This window comes from Trichomonas vaginalis, chromosome I (genome assembly GCF_026262505.1).
Source record: "Trichomonas vaginalis G3 chromosome I, whole genome shotgun sequence".
Lineage (NCBI taxonomy): Eukaryota > Parabasalia > Trichomonadida > Trichomonadidae > Trichomonas > Trichomonas vaginalis.
Window position 1 is genome coordinate 603,413 of NC_067203.1, and position 13,053 is coordinate 616,465.

Below are 13,053 nucleotides of genomic sequence, written 5' to 3' on the forward strand. Positions count from 1 at the left end.
ATATGTCACTTTTTGACTTCACCTCACTTCCACCATTTCGTCTTATGACACTACTGTTGCAATTGACAAACCTGCAAGAGTCGAAGACGATGTTTTGTTCGCGTCCATTGCTGGTTTTGGCATGGGAGAACCAATTCCAATTTCCCATTTCACAGAATACTCAGCACAACATTTTCAAAATGTAGAATTCGTGTTCTACGACCATCAAAAGTTCCTGCTAACAAAACCAAAGAAACAATTTGTCTCAATATTTGTTGCTGGTCATGTGGCTGACAAAGAGCCATCAGATACTGACTATGAAGAAGAGGAGGAGGAAGAAGAAAACGATAGCGATGTCGTTCTTATCGAATAAAAACTTTAATTTTTTACTATATAATTTTTTTAGTTCTCCTCTAGGTTTTCTTATGGGCTAGAGGGCACGAAGTGCCTGGAAGCCCCACCTACCTGACCTATATCTCAATTTTGATATTGCGAGATATTTTTGCTATCGGTTTCGCAATTTTGACACAATAGCAAGAGGGTTCTATAAGCATTATTATCAACGTAGAATCTGAATATCATATCAGAAAATGTCGCAAATCTGACATTTACCCGACCAAATAGCAAAAATAATTGAATACTTTTCGCAAAAACTTTAAAAATCGATAAAAATATGAAATATAGATATTAAAGAGACTTTTTATATAATATTCATAAAGATTTTCCAAAAATATGATACCGCAAAATTAAAAAAGTGACGTCTTGAGTGGAGTCAAAGGTCGAAATTGCTAGCGAAATGTTTTTTTAGCGAAATTGCGTATTGTACGTTTTTTTCGCAAAACGAAACCCTTAATGTGAAGCAAAAACTCCCGGACAAACAGTGGAAATTTTATATCTTTTCAAATTTGTAAATTTTATATTTTATCTGATGAATTACCTCTATCAACAGATGAACAATAAAACCACCTTTAAAAAAATTCAAAAGTGACAAATTTACAGCAAAAAATGGAAGAAGAGGAAGAAGGACCATCCTATTATGCATATTATGATCAAGAGAACGAGACATATTACTATTTCAATAATCAAACGAAAGAAACCTGCTGGATTTATCCAACAGATGGCGACGTTTTAGATCCACGAACTGGAGACATTTTTCCAGATCCAGACAAAGCTGAACCGGAGCCATATGGAAGGCGTTCTTCATATGATTCATCCGATATCAATTCTGTCTCAAATTCGTCAAAAATGAATCGTTCTACAGTAGCTTGGACGCCCAGACCTCGATTTTCCACATTGATTCTTAATTGTGGATCAAGTAGTACATTCAAAGTGTCAATTCCAGAAGAAGTTCTCAGGTATGATCCAAAATATCATCGCGCGCAAGAAGCAGGTCAAGTAATCACAAATGACAGCGAATCAAAGGACGACAGCGGAGGTACATCAGAAGAGAATTCTACTGATCCAAATCTTTCTGCAAAACCAAGAATATTCTCTTATGATCAAAAATTTCCTCGTAAACAGCAAAAGAGCATCAACTTAAGCTCCAACTCTAATTACATGGATACGAAGATACGCGAAAGTGCAAGCGGTGGCATTGCTCTTCAAGATTTTGCTCGAGAACATTTCAAAAAAGCTCATCGAGGTTTTTCAAGGCAATCTGTATCAATGGACACTCTGACATCATACGAAAAAGAGTGTATTTCCGAACCATTGCTCAGTAACCTCCCAGACAGCCTTCAAAAATCAGCAATTCATATGTTCAAACAAATTCTGGAATATACAGGAGCAAACGGCAAACAGAGAAACGACAACGCCTCAGTAGAGCTCGTTCGTACTGTTTTAAAGGACGACAGACTCATCGATGAGTGTTATTTTCAACTCATTAAGCAAACGAACGGAAATCCTCACAAAGATATTCTTGGCTACACATGGGAGTTGTTCTGCATAATCGCAACGATCTTCCCGTGCAGCAAAGATGTCGAAGTTTGGATCCAAGCTCATATTGCATCTTCAATTTCGAACGAAGACACAAAGATACGGCTTTTATGTACATTCACATATATCAGATTTACATCCCGATGCTCTACAGGCGAAACCATGCAAAATGTAACAGACGCGTACATCAAAGAAATTCCGATCCACTACAGAACTACGAATCTTACATTTGGCGTATCCCTGTACGAACTCATGTGGGGCCAGCGTCGTATCATGCCTCAATGTCCCTTGCCTTACTTCCTTGTCCAGATAATCAGAGCCCTCATCGACGCCGGCGCATTTACTAGGGAAGGAATCTTCCACATCACCGGAAACATCAAGATTGTCGACGAACTAGAGCGCGCGATCAACATGGGCGACGTTGTCCTCGACACAGCCGATGTTGACGACCTCGCATCACTTCTGAAGAGGTTTTTCAGAGAGTTAGTTGGTCGGGTCGTTCCACAGTCAGAGATTGGATACATGGCTCAGAGTATTAAAGATGGAACAGCGATTGACTTCGCTGCGAACCTTCCTCCAGTGAAGTCCATAACTTTGGCTTATTTGGTCGGATTTCTTCAGGAACTCGTTCAGCACCAGGACAAAACACACATGTCTCTGAAGAAACTGGCCGCTCTCTGGGCTCCGAACATCATGCAGGAGGATCTGAAGAATCCAAACAATATCATTGTGTCTGAAAAGTTCCTGGAAACATTGATTACAAACTGGGACGTGTCTGATGTTTATCCTTACAAAGGACAACTCTTGTGAGCAATTATATTTTGTGTTTTATGTATATATATAGTATATTGTTTATTTATAAAGTTATTTGAACTTTTCTCTAATGTATTTTCTTTATTTTTCAATGGATGCCAAATCTGTATGATGACTATGAATGTTTGTAAATATCATAAGTAACAGAAATCTATTTCGTATGTAGTAAAATGAACATGTATTTTGTAGGTTTTGATGCAGAACATGATCAGTAAATTGCATCATCAATTATGCTGGGAATTTGATTATCATGACATGTTGAAATAACAGAGAGTAGATTATGCAGAACTGAGTTATATTTGCAAAAAAGATTAAACTTTTTCTAATTCATATGTGTTCATTGAAATTTTTGATATTTTACACTAGATATTAATGGATTTTATACATAAATGGTTTCTAAGGGACATAAAACACAAAATCTATACATCTTAGATTAAACATTGAAAATTTTAGAATCACTGCTTCTTAAATCCCAACTCATAAAAATAATTAAATATAAATCATATAAGCAATCACAACTAGCAAACAAATGCAATATCTATAAGATAGAAAGCACATTATTATAAGTAAATACAAATAATTTCAAAAATAAAAAAAAGTATCAAAATTTTTTGAAGTAATTTAATAAAATAGCGGTAATTTTATAAAGAAAAGAAGAAATATTTATTAAAAGATATATGGAATTTAGATGGAAGCTGGTTCGCAAGGAGAGTTCTTATTCATGACAAGGGAAATAACCATTCCGTAAATGCCAAGGACTTCTCCGAAAATAAGAACAAGTGTGAGACCAATGAAAAGTTCTGGTGATTTAGCAAAAGCGATAATACCGTATTGACCAGCAATTCCGATTGTTGCACCAGCAGCTAAGCCGCAGACACCTACGCAAATGCCACCACTAAAGTTTGACCAAGCTGTTTTCATGTGATAATGTTCAGGAATAATATTTGACATAACAACGATTGAGAAAACGAGTCCGTAAATACCAATGATACCAGCCATAATTGGAGCAATCAGCGCTCGAACTATAACGGATTTATTGATAACTGAAGCTGAGCATAAGCCAATACCGCATTTTGCAGTGCCGATAGCACTTCCTGCGCAAGAAAGAACAATGCCGCATAAGATTCCTAAAAAGCCAATGAATGGGGTCCATGCGGGACATACTGTATCATCAAGTGCATAAGATGACATTGAAAGAGCAATGGTCAATTGAAAGAAAGGGTAATTTGGGGGTAATTTGGACGATATGTTGATCGTCCTCTGTTTGCTAGAAATTTCATTCACTGATTTTCTGGTGTGTTGAGTTGTATGATGGACAGAACTTCTTAGATTTGTAATAATTTTTGAGATTTATCAATGACGATTAATTGAATTTTTTGTCACTTTTGGACTTGTCAAACCAAAATGTGCTCTGGGTTTAAACTGGAATTTAGATCAAGTGACTATAAGATTTATAACTTCTGTGAATGTAATAAGTGTCATGTTATGATAAATATGATATTAGTTGCTGATTTATTAATTTTGCATTTGAATTATATTGCATATTAATCTATTCCAGATATATTTAAAGGTTTTAGCTTAGTGTAAGGCTATAGATGACCTAAGATAATCTAAATTAAACTAATAAAATCCAAAAGATTTTTTTAAATTCGAGATAAGATCAAATGAATAAGTTATTATTAATGTACTTTGAGTGTAGTTTTTATGTTGATAATGTCGCAAATTCTTTCATAATTTATTATTTTATCCGCCAAATATTGAAATTTTGTGTCAATTCAATAGTTTACACGCGAGAATTAATAAACTTGATTTAGTGCACGTTTAGAATGAGTGTTTCAACTACGCTTAGCTTCAACAAGAGTTTGAATGAGACAACAACTCGTTCAAAGCTAGATACATTACAAAGTGCAACACAGGATTTAATTGATCAAAAGGATGAAGAGATTCGAAGACTTAACGAACAAATTGATGAAGCCGAAAGAACATTATATGCTCTTGATAAAGAGGCAAAAGAGAATGCATCTACTCTTGAAGAAGAAATTGCTACATTAGAAAACCAGTTAAGTCAAGCAAAAGCAGATTCTGAAACTGAATTACAACAAATTAGACTGAAAAATGCACAAGAAATAGAAAATCTCAAAGCAAAACAACAACAAGAATTAGATAGTTTACGTGAAGAGCTCGAAGAAGCCCTCAAACAATCTGAAGAAATTGCAGCTACAAAACAAAGAGAATTGCGAACACAACGTGAATCAGAACTTCGAAAACTACAAGACCAGTTACGAGAAGCTCGCGAAAAAACAGCTGAATCAACTCTCGCAGCTGCTGAACAATGTGATGTTCGTCTCAAGCGTGCAAGAGCTATTGCAGATGAATACGCATCGCGTGTCGAGACATTAGAAGCTGAGCTCGCACGTCTCACAGAGCAACGCCGTACAGAGATGGAAGAAGCCACAAAAGCAATTGAATCCGCCAGCGAAGCACTCGATAACAGAGAGAGAGAAACACGCGAAGCAGCCGAGAAACTACGAAGAGATCTCGATGCGAAAGAGAAGGAACATAACATGAGAGTTGCTGAACTCAAAGCACAATTTGCCGAAGAAAAGGCAGCCCTTGAAGAAGAGTTAAAACAAGTAACGGAAGAAGCTCATTCACTCGAAGCCCAATACGCTCAGATCGAACGCCAGAACAAGACTCAATTACAGGCAACAATCAAAGATATAGAACAGTTAAGAAGTGCTGTTGAAGAGTCAAAGAGGGCTAACGAAGAAGAGAAATCTAAAGAGGCAGAAAGAAGAGCATATCTCAGAAAAGTTCAGAAAGAAAACGCAGCTCTCGAACAAGAGTTGGCGTTTGTTGAGGCGGAAATACTCAGATTAAAAGCTGATAACTCAGAGCTTAGGGAAGAACTACAGAGACTTGATGCTTTGGCTTATGGAAATAAGCCTGTTTCACCTAGAAAGAAGAAATCTCAATAAGAAATTTTATATATTGTTGTATGTGGTATTAAGATATATATTACTAATAATCCACTTGTATTTTAAGTAAATCATTATTTATAAGATATTTCTCTTTACTGTTTTGGAAGTAGCTTATCAAAAAGATTCATTGTAACTGTAACTAATCAAGAATTGTGATTATGTTACACATCTATCATCCAAAACTTATAAAATAGTTATGATTATATATTTAAAACTATATAAATATGGGCTCAATATCTAAATTTAGTGATATTTTCTTAATTTCCACATGGATTGCTGAATAATTTCATATTTTCAGAAGTTAATTTTGAAATTTTCATATGAAATATCAATAAAATTATAGTTACATAGATGTATGAAACACTCTGTAAATATAAGATTATAAATTTAGAGAGAAAACTAGAAAAAAGAAAATTTATAAGTTAATTCTTGAGAAGAGGTTGAGGATCCAACTTTTCCTCCTTCTTGCAGCAACCAGTAACCTTGTCGCCAACACCAGCGATGTTGTTGTGTGTTGTTGTGCCGAGGAGCATCATGACGAAGCCGCAGCCCTGAAGGATAGACCAAAGGGTCACGCCCTCACCGTACTTGTGGTGTGTTGGGTAGAAGATCGAAGCCATTGTGGCCCAAACGACGATTGTTCTGCAAGCATCGACTAATGTTCTTGCTGTAGCCGAAAGAGCCTTTGAGTAGACGAATGACGACCAGTTGAAGAAGGCGATGGAAATGAAGTATAAGAATTGTAAGACGGTGATCTGTGTGTTGTGGAATAACATGTAAACGGAGTTCTTGAGGTTTTCGTAGGATCCGTGGTCCTTGCCTGGGATTGCGTTGACAATTGGGAGAGCAACGGCGATGGACAAGATGGCGCCGGCAACACCTTCAGAGCCGACGAGGAATAAAGATGGAATTGGCTTAACTTGGCCGCCCTTGAGGAGCTTCTCCTCGAAAACGAACTGGATGGAGGAGAAAACCTGGGATAAGAGGGTCAAACCGATACCAAGGAGTGTATCCATGACGGAATGCTGTTCTTTGCCACTTGTAGCATCGCTGGCGACGGCTGAGCCACCGACCATGCACAAGCCGAGTAAGGCGAAGAGAACACCGACGACCTGGTTGAGCTTTGGCTTGCGGCCAAGGAAAACCCAAGCGAAAAGCATGGTAAAAACGATAACGAAGCCACGGAGGATCTGAATAACGGAGGCATTGCAGTAGACGAGGCCGATACCTGTGAATGTTGTGGAAAGAAGGTCGCAGGAAGCAAATAATGTTACAAAGAACGGGAACTTCCAGTTAAGGCCACCTGTTGGGTTTGATTCGGTTTCTTCACGTGTGACAAATTGAATTTTTGGCTCAGCTGGCTTGTCACTGACTTCTGAAACTGAGGAAATGATTTCATCTTCGACTTTCTTCTTTGTGCACTTGAAATAGAGAGCAAAGAGATAAAAGAATAACATACACATTGATTCACCGCAAAACATAACTAAAGTGCAAAGCCATGGCTTTCTATATAATTCGATTCCGCCGTCAATTGTTGTACCGCTTGTCTGGTACATAACTTTCTTGGAAATAGTGTTGAGGGAGCCAGTGCTAAGCATCAGGCCTGCAAGAGCAAGCTCGGCTGCGAGACTAACCATTAATAAATTTCATCGTTTTTCTCACAAATCATTGATAAATTGTAAACTAACATCGAGAATATTTGGCACATTTTAATAGTCTGGTAATATCCATTACTTTTTATTCCGAAGCGGTTCAATTTTGATTTTCTGAATGTTCTGATTTGTGATCAATCATCCGATGACAATCAAAACTTGATGAACGATTGGGTGTTATGGTCTGAAATGAAATATTTTCTCTGAACTGAGACGGTAATTCAGATTATGGAAACGATTTCTCAGATTCAAAATTGAACTGTTAGAAAAAGGTAGAAACATAGGAGTAAAATGCCATATTCCTCTGAAAAACCATCTTGATAGTTCGAAATAAGCTAAATTAATTTTGAATGATTTCTAAATTTGAGTTTACGAAGTTAAATCGAACAAAATTAGCTTAAATAGCAAAATTAATAGCTCACCAAAAATCAAGAATTTTTGAAAAATGTGTTTTTCCATAGAAAAATTGTGTTTTTTTCATTTCATTTTTGAAATTTTGAATTTTTTTTGGAAATTTTTATTATGAATTTCAGCTTAGATCAATACATAACAATAACATTCTCATTGTTACAAAACCAGTTATTACCAAAAAGATAGTTTTGCGAATAATATTTAAACTCTATTTTTTAAAACATAAAATTTTCTTATTGAATAGTTGCTGGATCATCACTATAGTACTGATCCGAGTAATATTCATCATCATCCTTGTTCTGCTCTCCATCAAAGAACTCTTTCAGTCCTTCTTTTGTGGCAACATTCGATTTTCCTGATCCGCCTATCTTCGGAGCACCAAGAGGGGTCCTGACTGAGTCATCTGGGATCTCTTCTTCTGGTGCCCAGTCAGGCAATGACTCGTATCCAGGAAGAGCTCTGTTTAAGAAGTGAGACAAAGTTCCTATCATGAATTCACTGTTGTACGATGTCGTTGATGTCCAGTTTGGCGTCTTTCTGGCCGGAAATAGTAGTTCTTTGAGGTTATTTTTAATATCATCTGAATCGCTTTCGAGAATTGCCAATAAAAACTTGGATCGGTCTCTCACATCGAACTCTGGATCCCTTTCGCCGATCTTCAGTATGTATATCGGAATGGTTCTGTCTTCCCCGGATGCGACCAATTTGGCTGCAAGTGTCAATGCCTGCAATCTGACTTCACCAGGCTCTTCGGAGAAATTCTGGCCGACGTATCTGAGCAATTGCGGGGCGAATGCTTTATGTGTTTCGTAGAGATCTCCGACAATTGACAAAACAGCAGCTCTTGCTGTCGGATCTTTGACGATATCAAATTTCCTGCACAACTGGCGTAATGCCATGGCCTCATCTTCTGTTCCTCTGCGCTTGAAAAGTAGATGTGAAATTACAACTACGACTTCTGATAAAACAGGGCCTTCTGAGCGGCCAAGTAGTTTGATTAATGATACTAAACATGCTGGAATGATCGATTCGTTGCAGAGAGCGGTCTTTCCCATAGTTTTTACAGCATTTACAGCGAAATCCGTATCTGTAGACGAAGCGTAGCGACTGAGTTCATTGAGAATAAGTTCGGCGCTGGTTTGAGAGGCCAAAAGTGAGAGAACCCGTAATTTAATATTTTTAACAGGAGTAGTATCGAATCTTCTGATGAAAAAGTGATTGATGTGTGGTACAAATATCTGTGGATGCGACGATGCCAATGTTAAGATCGAAGTAAGAGTTAATTGAGAAATAATGCTGCTAGAATAAAGTAAACGAACCATTGGGCGAGCTACGACCGACAAGGATGAAGAAGGACCACAGTAGTACAGTAATGAAGTAGCTGCGGTCGAAACAGCCGGATTCATCGAAGAAAGCATCTTTTTTGCGGCGCTGATCAATAAAAATTGATCTGTAGGTATCGAATCGTTATTTGCGTTCTCATCCCAGAAGTTTGCTGTCTCTTCTTCGTTGATTGATGAAGGATCTTTGAAACAATAACGAGCGTAGATTGCGAGGGCACGAAGAGTATATATTTGTGCCCATGGATCGAGCTTAGATATATTTTGGCAAATATAGCGATAGTGAGGATGTAAAAATTCGATATTATCCGGACAGAGGGCGTAATAAGCAGCAATTGCTCCTGAAAACGCAATAGGAGATGGATCTCCAAGCATTCTCTCGATTAGAGGTAAATACGATTCTGTTTCGGAGTCATCTTGCCCAAGATTCGAAGCTTTGATCATTGCATAAGCTGCAGCCTTTTTTACATATGGAGATGGGTCACCAATTACAGTGCGGACAGCATCTTGTATTGCTGGCAGTATTTCGCGAGATCTGATCGAGGATAAAACTTTTACAGCTAAAGCACGACAAAGAGGATCAGAATCTGTTAGGGATTTCTGAAATGTATTGATTGATAACATAATGGTTTCATTTGCTTCTTCTGCGTAATGATTTAAATAAATATAGGCTAATTGCCTTGAATTTGGATCTGGCGAAGCTATTTGTTGAACAACGTATGGAGAAAATGCTGATACGTCGACTCCTTTTGAAATTAATGCCAAAAGGATCTTCAAAGCTTGAGTTTGATCTTGAAAATTCGAAGATTTAAACAATTCCGATACTTGTTGAATAGCAGCTTGATGTTGATTCTGTTGTGGATCCGTTGAGCTTTGGATCTCCTGTACTTTTATCTCAGGAGAGAAGTCCTTTGACCCAAAAGAAGCAAGATTCGACATTTTTTCTTTCTTTTGTCAATTTTTGGATATAATTCAGTAGATTTCGAAACTGAAATAATAACATACTATAAATATTTCGTTATTCTATATTTTTTGGAACCCACACGCCCGTATTTTTTTTTTTGACAAGAGAAGTTTCAAAAGGAATAGATATCATAGCTAAAACTTAAAGTTGGAATAACCATATTCATAATGCAGTCTCACAAAATTATAAAGAAATAACAGAAATCCTTATTTCACAAGGGATAGATATTAATGTTAAAACTCAATGGGGGAATACCAATCTTCATATAGCGGCAAATAATAATCAGAAAGAAATGACAGAAATTCTTATTTCAAACATGGTAAAATAATAAGTCTCCTATTTCATTAAATGCAAACAAACTTGATTGGAAAGTTCATTCAACATTTCTTACACAGTGATTTAGTCATTGAATCTTTATTCTCAAAACAAGATGTAAACTAGAAATATTAAAACTTGTTAAGTGTTTATTAATTCTTAGGAGAAGATTATAATTGAAAACATTAAAATGCATGAATTTTTTCATTGACACATTGCACACCTCAAAATTTCATCAGTTGTCATTTCATAAGGACTTAATATGTTGAACTTAGATTTCATTGGATCACATCCATTTTGAACGAGATATTCGATCATCTCAAAATCTTCTAATAAAACAGCATAATGAAGCGCAGAAAGTGATGGCTGGCCTGATGAAGTATCAATGTTTTCCTTAAATTTTGTATTGTTTATCAGGTATTCAACAACTTCATGTTGATTTTCAGTTATTGCCAATTGCAAAAGATTTCTTCTGGAGTACTTGGTTTTATCCTTGAATAAAACATCTTCACCAAACTTTGATCGAACAAGTTCTAACATTTTGACATGTCCATTAATTGCCATCCATGCAACAGGAGATAAACCATGCTGATCTTTATATTTAACAAAAAAACTTGCGCTCTTATTATCAACTATTTCAAGTATTCTTTTGACACCTTCAATCCAACCAACATTAACAGCTATATGTAAAATTAATTGGCCTTTCGAATCTGGCTGGAATATTCCTTCATAATCATTATTGTTACTACCATTTTTACACGATTCAGAAAGAAGTTCTATACTCATTTTGAAAACGCGTTCGATATCATTATCAGGCTCATCTTCAAAAATATTTTTCGTCCCAATCGCAGCATTATATTGAGATGCTAATTCTAAAATTTCCATGCACTTATTTTTGACTGCAATATGAATTGGGCATTCTCCATCATTATTTTTAGATGAAAGGAAGTCAATGGAAGCATCTGTTGGTGCATTGTGAATAATACTTGCAAATTCCGAAGTTATTAACAGAAATAATATAGGACTTGCTCTCATGCATGCGTAATGTAACAAATTATTATTGTTTTTGTCTCTATGAAGAATCAATCCTTTGTATCCAGAATAACTTCTAAATGTTTCATTAGAAAGCAATTGGTCAACAAATTCAGTTGGGTTATCTTTCGAATTTTTGATGCAGTACATCAAAAAATCTTTCTTGGATTCGAAAAATTCCAATACATATTTATCTGTATCCTCTGTATTTGATATTGATCCATCTTCGTTTTTTAGAAATAAAACTTTTTGAAAACACCACATGAAGACATCAACATCGAGAGTAAGTGCTGCATAATGGAATAATGTAAGCTGTGGACTTGTTGTACTCATGAATGATCTGAAATTTTGGTCTGTAAGAAAATTACTTACTAAATCTAGCATCTTTGTACTTTTTGAAACAATTGCTTGATTAATGGAAAGATGCGGATTTCTAAGGATCATTTCTTTAATAGCTTTTTTAATCGATTTCGATTCTATATTATATAAATAAAATAAATGTTGTTCATATATCAATGAGTCTAAAAATATGTCAATGCTTTTTCCATACAATTTCAAAACTGCTTTAAGCAAATTCGGATCAACATTGATGCTTTCATTGCTTGCAAAGTCTTTATTGTGAATGATATAATAGAATCCATGACATTTTGAGTTAAAACATTTGGAAAAATCATAACTTTCCTTAATTTTATCCGAATACTTTTTGAAAATATTGTTGGCTTTATAATAGATAATCGAATCAGCTATAGTTGCATTTTTATTGGGCTTTTTATCCAATGTAGAAAAGAAAATACTTGAATCACCGCTGAAAAACATTTTTAATATCTGAGAATCTCCTATTTTTGTTGATATAAATGATTCGAATTCGTCTTCTTGATCTTCACTGATCATATGGCATATATTCCCAACATCTTTTTCATTAATGGCTAAAGATAACGCCATATAAAATGATTAAAATTACTAAACTTTCTTCTCAATTTATTTCAATTTAAAAATTCCTCAATTTTTTTTCCATTTAAAAATTCCAGCATACTTGATCAAACAAGGAGTATAACGGAATACAAAACACACGAATAAAAAAACATTGCCTAGAAAACAATTGAAATGACATTTTTTGACTCCAACAAAAATCCTGCAAAGCCAAGCATTTTACTGCGTTATAGATCTGATAGTAACCCAAACATAAATTTAAAGCTTTGATGGATACATTCTCAGAAAAACAGTTTAAGGTTATCCTAAATTTTTTCAGCATCATTTCAATACATCACTTTGAAAAAAAAATTTCGCAAATCTATCTTCCAACTGTTCTCAGCCCTAACAGGTTGTGATATAGTTCATAAAGGTACTGAAGTGGGATCATTTTACAACTTAAAATTTATGCTCTTTCTTTGTAAACTCGGGAAACAAAAGGAGTCACAAGATTTATATACGCGCGGATATTAAAAAAGTGTTTTTAATATCTGTACTTGAATCGCTATTGAAAAACATTTTAAATATCTGATCATTACCCAGAACATTGTTCCAATCTGGGACGTTCTGGGGCATTTGTATATCCAAAAATCCTAGAATGACACAATGTACTGCATTCATAATTTGAATGTGGATCTTTGAGCGACAAAGTGCAATAATGC

At 35.6% G+C, this 13,053-nt stretch overlaps 7 protein-coding genes across 7 annotated transcripts; 3 read left to right on the plus strand and 4 right to left on the minus strand.

Annotated features, from left to right (window-relative positions):
• Window positions 1-39: 39 nt before the first annotated feature.
• Window positions 40-352, plus strand: TVAGG3_0903220 (attachment subunit-related family; the record flags this gene model as incomplete). Its single annotated transcript, XM_051251431.1, has 1 exon — window positions 122-352. The coding sequence occupies one exon, from the start codon at window positions 122-124 to the stop codon at window positions 350-352; it is 231 nt and encodes a 76-aa protein (XP_051077005.1).
• Window positions 353-934: 582 nt separating this feature from the next.
• TVAGG3_0903230 (GTPase activator, FI04035P family) lies at window positions 935-2,796 on the plus strand (the record flags this gene model as incomplete). Its single annotated transcript, XM_001311717.1, has 1 exon — window positions 985-2,724. One exon carries the CDS (start codon window positions 985-987, stop codon window positions 2,722-2,724), a length of 1,740 nt encoding a protein of 579 aa, XP_001311718.1.
• Window positions 2,797-3,348: 552 nt separating this feature from the next.
• TVAGG3_0903240 (ATP hydrolysis coupled proton transport) lies at window positions 3,349-3,930 on the minus strand (the record flags this gene model as incomplete). Its single annotated transcript, XM_001311716.2, has 1 exon — window positions 3,412-3,918. One exon carries the CDS (start codon window positions 3,916-3,918, stop codon window positions 3,412-3,414), a length of 507 nt encoding a protein of 168 aa, XP_001311717.1.
• Window positions 3,931-4,552: 622 nt separating this feature from the next.
• On the plus strand, window positions 4,553-5,767 carry TVAGG3_0903250 (uncharacterized protein; the record flags this gene model as incomplete). Its single annotated transcript, XM_001311715.1, has 1 exon — window positions 4,554-5,705. The coding sequence occupies one exon, from the start codon at window positions 4,554-4,556 to the stop codon at window positions 5,703-5,705; it is 1,152 nt and encodes a 383-aa protein (XP_001311716.1).
• Window positions 5,768-6,100: 333 nt separating this feature from the next.
• TVAGG3_0903260 (negative regulation of mitochondrial outer membrane permeabilization protein) lies at window positions 6,101-7,345 on the minus strand (the record flags this gene model as incomplete). Its single annotated transcript, XM_001311714.1, has 1 exon — window positions 6,131-7,345. The coding sequence occupies one exon, from the start codon at window positions 7,343-7,345 to the stop codon at window positions 6,131-6,133; it is 1,215 nt and encodes a 404-aa protein (XP_001311715.1).
• Window positions 7,346-7,946: 601 nt separating this feature from the next.
• Window positions 7,947-10,050, minus strand: TVAGG3_0903270 (adaptor complex subunit beta family member family; the record flags this gene model as incomplete). Its single annotated transcript, XM_001311713.1, has 1 exon — window positions 8,005-10,050. One exon carries the CDS (start codon window positions 10,048-10,050, stop codon window positions 8,005-8,007), a length of 2,046 nt encoding a protein of 681 aa, XP_001311714.1.
• Window positions 10,051-10,365: 315 nt separating this feature from the next.
• Window positions 10,366-12,449, minus strand: TVAGG3_0903280 (Ankyrin repeat family; the record flags this gene model as incomplete). The annotated part of the gene is made up of 1 exon (XM_001311712.1): window positions 10,595-11,755. The coding sequence occupies one exon, from the start codon at window positions 11,753-11,755 to the stop codon at window positions 10,595-10,597; it is 1,161 nt and encodes a 386-aa protein (XP_001311713.1).
• Window positions 12,450-13,053: the final 604 nt, after the last annotated feature.